This window comes from Agelaius phoeniceus, chromosome 5 (assembly GCF_051311805.1).
Source record: "Agelaius phoeniceus isolate bAgePho1 chromosome 5, bAgePho1.hap1, whole genome shotgun sequence".
Taxonomy (NCBI): domain Eukaryota; kingdom Metazoa; phylum Chordata; class Aves; order Passeriformes; family Icteridae; genus Agelaius; species Agelaius phoeniceus.
The window spans coordinates 36,703,234-36,714,200 of NC_135269.1; the positions used below are offsets into that span (position 1 = coordinate 36,703,234).

Below are 10,967 nucleotides of genomic sequence, written 5' to 3' on the forward strand. Positions count from 1 at the left end.
GAACGAAGTGGTTTTAGGTCAACCAGCAGCATTTTGCTCGGAAGATTTGTGGGCTGGACTTACCTTAGCCATGGTAATTGAATACAAAGCTAGTCACAGGAAACGAGTCATATTTCAAGAACACTGCTATGAGAATAAGGAAATGGAACTACAAGACCACATTAGAGCTGTAGCAGCCTTGTCCCTTTCTTTTTTTCTTCTTTCTTTAATTGCGGTGGGCAAATGTCTCTCCTGTCCTTTAGGCTTCTTTGTTACTATTTGTTTGGCCCCTGTAATTCTGTTCATAGCAATCACTATGTATTGCCGAAAAGTTTTGGATAAATGTTCTTCTTTTGATGAAACTAGATGCTGTTAAAGCTGTTGCTTTTTCTCTTTCTTTTCCTTATATGTTTTCTTCCTTTCCACTACAACCAAACTGTTATAAAATAAAGCTGCCTTATTTGTTTATTTATTTATTTATATACTGGTCATTCAGTGTCATTTCACTCTAATCCACCCCAAGGGATCTATTAACAAGAGCCTCAGTTGGGGCCCATTTTTATTCTGTGGGATGGCATGCTGCACTATGGCTCAGAATTTGAGTCTGTTGTCTTAAAATATTAGAACAAAGACAAAAGAGCAAAAAACAGCTTTAAATATTGATACCACAGTTATGCATTGCTAATATCAGTCAGTATCTCTCCTGGCCTGAAAGATTCCCCTCACTAACAAACTTATATTGGAACAGTGGGGGTCAGGTTGAGGGCTAAATGTCTATTAAAACAAACTGAATCCATCAGAGGTTTGGGCTTTTTAAATGAGGCTGAGATGTTTCATTGCTAAACCAGAATCTGTCCTGGGCCCATTTCATCTTCTGTCTCTGTTTCCTGCTACCTGAAAACTCACGATGGCTGCCATCTACTCTCATTTTAGATATTTTCGCTATCTCACATCCTAAAATTAAGGTTTCCCCATTGACACCCCACCTTAATCCTTACTCTGTCAATTTTCCCTGGTCTTCTTCTACTTATGGAGAACAAGGATTAATCCTGAGAGGAGAAGAATGGACTAGTACAACTGACAATAGAGAATGGACACTGAAACACATAAATAAAGCAAAGGCCAAGCTTTACTCTTGTTAATAAAAAGTAATATATACAGTTAAATCTCCATTACTTGGGGGAAATTGTGTCTGGGATAACTGAAGGTTAATGAAGATGAATTATTGCTTCTTTTGGATACAGTGTGCCACTTCAGACATGTCTTTGTGATGCCCCAGGCTTCCAGGAGGATTGTTAGCACATGGAGGAATATCTAGTCTCTGTGGTCCCTCTAGCAACTACCCCTAGAGCTAAGAGCCTCATACATAGGAGCATGTTGCAGCTACTGCCAATAAATTGTATTACCTCTATGCACAGCCATTTTTATCTTGCCTTGAGTAAAGAAGCAGCCTTTCCCATGCTGGATTGCAGGGATAATGAAAGATGATAAAATGTTTTTTTTTTTTTAAACATGTGCTCAATGTGTGAGAGTAATACAGCAGTAGGATCACAATCAGTCTCTTAATTGACCATTACTCATAAAAAAAAGTGTGTGGAAATTGCTGTTGTACTAGAAGTACAGCACCAAAACTCAATACAAGAAACAGTGGCCTTAAAATTAAAACACTAAGACAGTATTGGTCACAAGAGGGTCGTGGATGCTCAGCAGGTGGGACGTGTGGTGGCACGGGAGGCCTGGGGGGACGGGGCTGCGGTGGCTGGGGCTGTATATCCCAGTCTGGATACCAGTTGGCATAACCTAAAAGTCAGTGAAGAAACAGGTGTTGAGACCTAGTCTTAGCCATACTTACAGGAAAGCCATTAAGAACAATTTGATACGTACTTATCAGCTTCTCACGTTCTGTATTTTCTGCAAAGAGATCAGAAGAGGAAAGTAATGTGAGTACCATTCAGTGGTGGTTCTTGATGTAAAGAGGCAAGCCTTTGCACTGATGATGCCAGTTAATGCCTAGAACATCCTGCAAGGGGGAAGCAGGCCAGCAAGAGCAGGCTCCTAACTGGTGTGGAGTTCGTATTTTTTATTGAATTGAAAAAGAAACAGAAAAAAACAGCTGTATCAGGAAGCATTTGTGTTATGGAGATGAAGGAATAAAAAATAACAACAAAACATGGAATTTATTTAAAATAGTTACGTATATCAAATTTAAGTAGTTACAGACAGACAAATATAACTACTTATTTATCACAGAATTATGCCTTTACTAAAATTTTGATGCATTTACAGGATTGCCTATGTGCATCCTATTGAAATTCCTCATTTGCTCTATAGGAGAAGATGGTAAAAGCAGGTGGTAGGATCTAGCACTTAACTTTTAAATTCTCTGTTCCTCCTGTCCCTGTTCCCCCTAGTCATTGAGATATTTCTAGTTTTCCTGTGATGTGTCAGTCTGAGACTTTCAGATGAGTCAGCCAGGATATTACAGAAGGAAATAAGAACACCAAATGCTCAATAATTTCTACAGCTGAATCTGTCTAGAGCCTGGCTAGTAAAAACCATCCCCATTAAACCTCTGTATAAAATTCATATTTGATTTAAGACATTGCTGCATCTCCTTTAATTACTAAGTCCCAAACTAGGCAGTGTTTTTAATAAGGTGAATTGACTAAAGGTCCACTGCTGTTTGGAGCAGACTCAGTGATGGGGTACGGGCTGTGTGTTTCCCTGCTGCGCCCACCCCCTGACACAAAGAGACAGACCCAGCACAGAGTCTCTCTGCCTCATTAGAGGGGAGGCAAGGAGGAGGGAGCAAGTTGAGCCCCTCACCATCACCCACTTCTCTCCCAGACCCAGGCAGCACATTTGCAGGGAACACCTCCTCCCCAGAGAGGTTTTTACTCCAACCACACTCCTTTCATTGTTGCATCTTTGCAGGGTTTGGGAGTGGGCTGTGCTGGCTCAGCTCTGCACTGGCTCCCAGCACTGGCCAAAGATCCCACAGCTGCCACAGGCCTGCTCCAAAGGGGTTACCAGTCCTTTATTAATTGCTCCTCGAGATTTGATTAAAATCCTCTCATCCCCTGAGCCTTCCAGTTACAACTGTTCATTTAATTACTTTCCACCAGCACTCTGATAACACTGAGCAAGTAGGAGAAAGATTTACAAACAAACTCTTACTGCTGTTTTTCAGAAAACTGTGGAAGTTAGAAATAACTGTGGTTTTTAGTACAGTCTTATTATTAGCTCTGAAATACAGTTGTCTGGAAAATGTGTTAGGACACGCTAACAAGCAAAAAAGCAGAAGATACATTTCCTGTTTCTGCTGAGAGAGAAGAAATAGTGAATATTTGTTGGGGCTAAAATTTTGGATTTGACTTACTGACCAGATAAAAGGGAGAAAATAGTCTAACTGATACTTCCCTTCATCAGAAACTCTGGCTTCTTCCTCTGAGAGACTTCAAAATGCAAATTATTTCAATGATTTCCTTCTTACAGTATTCCTCCCAGAGTTTGGTACTGTTGTTGCATGGTGTGTTTATCATGCGTAGACTAAAAAGTAAACTAAAGTAGTAGACTAAAAAGCAAATAAAAATGTGTTTTGTGCAAATTGCCTCTTTGTTGTCTTTCCACTGCTATTTATGCCACTTTTGTTTCTGTGCAATTTTCTTACATGATCACTTTGGTCTTACCACAGAGCCTGTCTACACACTTCTCGTTACTGCATCTACTGCATGGTTGTCCTTCTTTATATGGTTTTCTTGGGTAATTCCCCCTGCAAAACAGGAACAGTACTTTTTTAGCTGTCATTGAAAAGCTGTCAAGGGGAGGGAATATCCTAATCAAAAAACTGGTCATTGCAATTGTTTGAAATTCCTTTTAAATCACATTAGAGCTCTCACTGGCATGGGGAGCAGTTGACTCCTGCCACTGGAAATTAATGATACTTCTCAGGCAATACTGTATTATTGTAAGCATACAAGAATTTGACTCTAGCCCATCATTACCCACCTGATTATAAAAAACAAACCTGTCAAAAGTAAGTAGAAATACTGCAAGGTACCAGATCAACTAGGGGACTGTCTTCCTTTTACTTCTTAAATTACAATGTCTTGTTTGAAATTTGTGTAGGGCCAGAGAAAGATGTAATCTTTTGGAAGCAGAAAGATTACATCTTTCCCAATTTTCCTGCAGAGACTGAAGTTATTATAGATTTTCTCCCACCATCTGCATTATGGTGAGTGGTGTCAGCTATGATATGCTGTTCTGCTTTGTTTTAGAATGGGATTTTCTGCAGTACTAGCTATGTCCAGTAGGTTCTGTTCCCAATGGTCAGGGGAAGTTTCCCTTGGACAAGTGACATGAGCATGTAGCTTATTTTGAAATTTGTTAAAACTGCACCCATCATTGTTGGCAGCTGATCAAATATCAGTTGGGATATTTAAAGAAAAAAAAACAACAGAAAAAACAACAAACAAAACAAAACCCAAATGCCACAATCAACTTACGCTGGCCCATAGTCACAAACAAAATGTGCTGCTTCGAACAGTCCTGGAAAATTTTCAACTGTACTGCAGAAGTGAACTGCACAGCCAACTTTGTAACTCTCTGCCCAGACCACCTGCAGGACAAAGGGAAGTACAAAATGCACTTCAAATACTGCCAAAGCAACAGCATTAAGAGAAGGAGAAGGGAAGTAGCTCAGGGAAATTTAAATCAGCTGACACAGGAGCAACTTAACCTGAAGGGCAGCTGTGACAAATGACAGATTTGACAGCCATTTTTTCACTTATTATCTGGCTACCCTTTAAATGTGAAATTGCTAGGGGACAATCCCTTTCCACCATTACTGGAAGTAGAACTTGAGATCCCTGGGGCTCATATTTATTTCCAATCTCATGCAACAATAAACTGTGGGCTGCAAAGCCCTGCTGTAATTACTGTCCCAAAGCAATCTGTTCCAAGCCTGTGCTCAGATCTTCAGTGAAATTAGACTATATCTATATATTAGACTATATGTTAGACTATAAAGCACTGGGCATGTAAGACTCACCTGAGTGTAGTGACCACACATGTTAGTACATATGTTGGTGCTGAAATCATAGCTGCTGACTTCATTAAACCAGGACCTGAGAGCTGCCTCCACAGAGAAGATGCGGGCTGTGCCAGTCCAGATGTTCTCTCCAACAGAGTGAAAGGTGGGGTGCATTTTTCCTGGCATTTTAAGGTAGGTATTGTGCTTAAACTTGCACTTCTTTGCCCATGCTTTGGCACTCTTAGCTAAAGCAGCATCCCAGGACTGTAGAAAAGGAAGAAAACATACTATAACCTGCACTGCAGTGACTTAGCTGAATTCAGACATTTTTAAACAGAAACTTAAACGAGTTCATTTCCCCTTTTCTGCTTCCTATCCCTGCCTTCAGTTTTTATCTCACTTGACATTTCTACTCCCATAAGAATTTTCTGTCTTCTTTCTCCCTTAGCTATTGCAGGACATGCACAATCTCTCCACTGTCCTGTTGTATCTGACTTGTTAATATATTTACAGCTGGAGTGCAATCTTTAAGCTGCTACACCTGGAGGGGGTAACTGTGTGAAACTTCCAGCTGTAGAGGGTCTTGGGGGACTTTGTGCCTTGGAGATGTTGGCTGTTCAGGGATTTGCACTTGGCAATTCAATTATTACCAGACCAGATAGGAATTCTGTTCTGCTGTCCAGGACAGAAGGAAGAGTCACAGCTGCTCCCTTCCTCAGCTCCTTCTTCCTCTTTTCCCTCCTCAGCAGATGGACAAAGCAAATAAAAGACTAACTCATCTCTGCTGGGCTGAGAAGGAAACACTCCCATACAAACCAGTCTGGCAGACTTGCAGATTTTACGTTGACAGGTAAAGTTCAGTACAGGGAAATTCAAGTTAAGGGATGTGAAAAAAAATTGAGTTCATGTTCCTAATAACAGGTTTGGAGATGGCTATTGATATACTTGGCTATAGTCTATACTTGATGGCTATAGTCTATACTTGAAAGTAGTAGACTAAAAAGCAAACAAAGTATTAAAACTCTTTGCAAAGGAATGGAGAATAAAACCACACAAATAATCACACTTCTGCACAACAGAAGTCCTGTTAAATGCTGGGTGCAGCACAGCACCCCACCACAGGAAAGGTACATTAGAACTAGAAAGGCCAGAGAGAACTTGGAATAGGATGATCATCTTCTAGTTCAGAGAGCTTTCATATAGCAACAGAGAGTGCTCTGCAGCTTCAGAGACATCTGGACATCTTGTGTGAAATAGTAAATAAGAAGCATCAACTTGTATCTTCCAATACAAAGACCAGACACTATTAAGTGAAGCTAGGCATTAACAGACCCAAATCAAACACAAGAAAATAGCTTCGCACAACCTGTAGTTAGTCTCTGCAGCCCTTTGCCATGAGATGATAGAAATTATAGAAACTTTTATGACCTCAAGGCTGAAAAAAAAATAAAAAAAAAAATCCATTAAGAGCTTGTAAGTACCGTGATTGGTACACCTTGCAAGTACACCTTTGATTCAAGAGGTTTAAATATATTTGTCCTGCTGTTATTCCAGAATTGCTGGGTCTTTTTTGTGAGCAGGTAAGTTTACTCTTTTGCACTAGCTTTTTTACATTAAACATTGTTTTTAACATGGCAGGAATTAAAGTCCCAGGTACTCTGAATCTCATTCCTTTACTGTGAGTTTCCATTCGCAGAAATGATTCATACTCTGCATGTGGTTATGCATTTAACTTCCTTTCCAGATATGCAGTGCTGCTGGAGGGCTCAGAGAACTGACATGCACTGGCTGGGGTTACCTTCCTCAGCTAGCTATACACATCTTTCCTTATGTATTCCACTGAACAACATGTGACTTACCCATAACCTGTTCTGATATTCGCTGTATTTGTAGCAAGTTCTTCTTTTCAGCCTAGATATTACTATCCCTACTCTTCAAACCCTGCTACAGCAAATGAAGATCAGGTATCTAAATGGCTGTCCTGGAAAATCCCTTTATTCAACACATGTTCTAGATTAGAAGAAACAAGAAGAGATGATAGATTTTCAACAAATCCTGTTGCAGACCGCCTACTCAGAAACTTTTTAAAAAGTCAAACAGCTTCCATGTATGAAACCTGACCTGATATAAACCAGATTACTATCTCTCTTAGAAAGAGGTAGATGACATACTGAGAACTGAACACTATTTTTTGCAATACACCCTTTGCTCTGACTGAAGTTGAGAGTAGCTAAATCTTGTGCTAAAAAAAGAAATTCCCTTCAAATTATTAAAAATTGAACAATACCGTGCTAATTAATGTAATTTCTATTTCATACAAAGAACCAACATACATGTTACAGAAATCATTAACTGAAGTGGAAAGAATATCAGAGTAGAAATGAAGAATAAGGTGGGCTAAATTAGCAGCCCAATCTATAATAATTTCAAAAAGGTCACAAACACCACCTTACCATGCGAAACATATTGCTGGCTGGTGGATTCACTTTGGATCGAAATGTGTTGTGAGCTCTCACACAATCTGCAATGAACTTTGCATCTTCTATGTCAGGCAAGGGATATTGCAGATAAGCATGAATGCAACTGAAGAAATCCAGTAAGAGCAATGCAGCAAAGAAAAATGTGATTCTCATAATTCACCAGTGTTTTTTCATAAGTTTTAAAATGAAAAATCTCTTAGGTGGAGATGATACCGGCAAGCAGTTTTTCGGAGGCTGTCCTCTGGGTGTGGAAACACTTGAAAGTGTCAAACAGGAAGTGAAGAGCAATTGCTTAATCAGGTACAACTCTATCTGACATCATAGCTGGCAGTCAAAGGTAAAGCGTGAAACCTGCCATGCATATCAGCAAGGAGCAGCACTCCAAGCATACTTCTGTCTTTTCTTTGAGTGTGCTCCATCCTGGGTGACTGCCAAACCATTCTGTGATTTTTTGTCTTATCTGAAGAGATGCTGCTGAACAGCTTTCTTAAAAACTGCATCAATCATAAAAAATGCCACTTTTACAAAACAGAAATCTGCTATTCAGCTGATTTTCCAATAGTATTGCTTAGTCATACCAGCTTAGTTACAATTATGCTGCAGGACATTGGTTCCACATCAGAATTACTCAAGAAATAAACAGAATTAGGAAATCTGTGCTTCAGCAGGAGGAAAAAAATGGTTCCTGAACAGCACCCTGCTGCAGAACAGACGTTCTGGCCTGGTTTGGCGTGTAACAAAAAATAAAATTTGGAAATCCCAGGCTTGAGTATGTGTTGATTCTCTCCTCCTTAGTTATTTGCTATTACCTGCTGGCCTGAAATCACTGGAGCAGCTTCCTGTGCTCCTGGAGAGCAGCTACAGGATTAGCACTCCTGGCATAACATTCCAAGTCTGATCACTTCTCAGGGCAGTAGGATGGTATGTGTTGGCATTTGTGTTGTCTCCCCAACTGTTCTACAAGCTGGCTGAATTTTTTTTTTCAAACCTAAGCCAAACTGTACAAATATGCAAGAGCATAAGAAGAACCATATGTTTTAAGAGCTATGGTCTTGTAACCCAGTTTTAGGTAGGTTTACAGGGAAAATTTGTTGCAAATAGATTGTGAAATGTTAATGGATCTCATTCCCTGCTTAGTTTTGCTGGTCAGACTTAATGTAAACTATGATTATATTACAACTACATGAAGTTTGCACAAAACCACTAAAACTGCACCACAAAACAGTACAGTGATCTTGCACTTATATATGCATGCAGTTGAAATTCTGTGTTTGGAAAATGAATGGAGATTTTATGCAGTAGGAAATTTTGATGGGCCCAGGATAGTCCAGGTTATAAAATGCTTTCTTGCATTTCTGGCTCCATCTAGTGACTCTATCTATAATTAAAGCAGAAATTCAGCCTGCCCCCGAGCATCTATGGTATTTTCCCAATAAGAGAGTTTTAGACTTTTGCCAGCATTAAGCAGTGGATCTCAACTATTAAGTTTTGGGATTTGAATTGCACATTATAGCATTATAGCACATTTGGATAGCACAGTCTGGACAATACAAGCCATTGCCTACCCACAGATCTCAAGTGAAATTTAGAACCATGAGCTGGAAACATGCAAGAAGATTTACAGCCTCATAATTTTGAAAAATCCCCCATGTTTACATCCCACTTTTGCACTTCTGACATGCTTTTAGTTCAAAATGGCTGGAAAAACAAAATCTCAGATTTTTAATTTTTCTCTAATGTTCTATTTAGCTAGAGGACTAAAAACTGGTGAATTACAGCCTATTACAGATATCCACAATGCCTGGGAGTCTGTGAAATTACATTTAATTTTGTTCTCAAGTCATCAACTTCCCCACAGTATTGTTCCTTTTGTTTGGGAGAGAAGGTCTGACCTTGACTTACTAGGTTCATTTGAACAAATGGGGTGGATCTGCTGGGTTTTCTTATTCTATCCACAGGATTAGGCAGCTGCAAGATCACTTGGTCTTCCAGACCTTTGAATAAACCAATATTCTGACATGCATTGCTGCTGCTATTACACAATTGCACCTCAGGGCAGAAAACAGATTATGGGATAGGACAGTGGTGGTATTGAAATTCCACAAGAATTATTCTGTAAGACACCGTTTTGTGTTCATTAAAAGCTAAACAATCCTAAAATTATTTTGTAATAATGAGGCTCTAAACAGTTTCACAATTAACAGAGGAGGCCATTAGTATGTGGCTGGACTGCAGATAGTTTTACTGTAATTTTGAAGTTATCTGGATGACTACTCCTGTAAACTTAAGTGCAAAAGCCTTGGCACTGCAAATTTTTAGACCAAAAAGCTTTACCTGCCAAACTTAAGAGAAGACAGGCATTATAGTTGAGGCATCTGCTTTTTCTTAGGAGATTCCTCCAATACCTTCTGCACATGAATAACCAAACTGTATTGAATTCAGGTAAAAATGTTTAATTCTATACCTAGAACACCTGAATGATCATACATTCCATTTCTGGAAGCCATGCAGACATAGTAGCTCTAGTCAGTATGGGAGTATCTCTCCAGTAGGAATTGTACAGGTCTCAGGCAGACAAACTGACTCGAACATTCCCAAAAGTTTTCTCTCTTCAATTATAAATGAAAGAAGCTGTTGTGTTCATCAAACATAACCATTTTTTTGAAAAGGATCTTAATATTTTAAGTGCTGTTACCTTAATACTGGGTTAAGGACTAAGCATTTCAGAGGCCTTTATGTAATAGCCTCACATACGTTTTTGAGATTTCTACCATCTTGAGATTCCAGTGTTGTGGCTCTCTTAACAGGTCTACACAGCCCATCCATTTATGGGTCATAAATTTTGCCCATTTTCAATTTTGTGTCTGAGTCTTCAAAAACACGACTGCTCCTGGATCATGCATGGTCTCGATTGTCAATTCTGATGTCCACAGTGTTAACCCATGTACACTGTTTGTTGTTTCTGGTGATTAGTTTCCTTTGTAATTTTCCCTTAAATGTTGCCTGAAATGAATGAATGTTTGGATATGACTTAACTGTGTATAATAGGAAAGAAGCAAACAATCAAGGGAAAGAAAGTTTAGATGTGAACATCACTCTAAGAGAAATGTGCAAAACCCTCCAGAATTTTATGCAGACAAGGTTGAATTGCAATTATTTAAATGTAAAAACTACCTTGCTAGGTAACTTTTCATAATTTATTGTGCCACAGAAATAATGAAAAATACTTTCCTATGATACTGTCTACTTCTAGCCTTCTAAATAAACAACAAAACTTAAATCCTCCAGCCTCACTTTTGGTTTTGTTATAGGCAGAACCAGGGGCAGAAAACAAGAATTAACACTTGAAGAGAAATAAGCGAGAAAAGACAAAAAGAAGTGAAAGGAAAATGCTCCACAAATGATTCTAGTAACTTTTGGTATTTTCATTTCACAATCCAAAGCTTACTAAAAAATAATCTTGTCGATACCATTGT

General features: G+C 39.1%; 1 protein-coding gene across 1 annotated transcript; it reads right to left on the reverse strand.

The window, feature by feature from the left end:
- Nucleotides 1–1,090: 1,090 nt before the first annotated feature.
- LOC129119836 (glioma pathogenesis-related protein 1-like) lies at nt 1,091–7,712 on the reverse strand. The gene is made up of 6 exons (XM_054632038.2): nt 7,465–7,712; nt 5,030–5,275; nt 4,485–4,597; nt 3,669–3,751; nt 1,864–1,890; nt 1,091–1,779 (listed from the first exon to the last, which is right to left on the reverse strand). The coding sequence occupies exons 1-6, from the start codon at nt 7,642–7,644 to the stop codon at nt 1,553–1,555; spliced, it is 876 nt and encodes a 291-aa protein (XP_054488013.2). The 5' UTR covers nt 7,645–7,712; the 3' UTR covers nt 1,091–1,552.
- Between the last annotated feature and the right edge of the window lie 3,255 nt (nt 7,713–10,967).

Coding starts and splice junctions, on each gene's coding strand:
- LOC129119836 (XM_054632038.2), bottom strand. CDS start 7,644: ATGAGAATCACATTTTTCTTTGCTGCATTGCTCTTACTGGATTTCTTC. Junction 5,276..7,464: donor CCAGCAATATGTTTCGCATG/GTAAGGTGGTGT, acceptor CCTTTTCTACAG/TCCTGGGATGCTGCTTTAGC. Junction 4,598..5,029: donor TGTGTGGTCACTACACTCAG/GTGAGTCTTACA, acceptor TTTGTCCTGCAG/GTGGTCTGGGCAGAGAGTTA.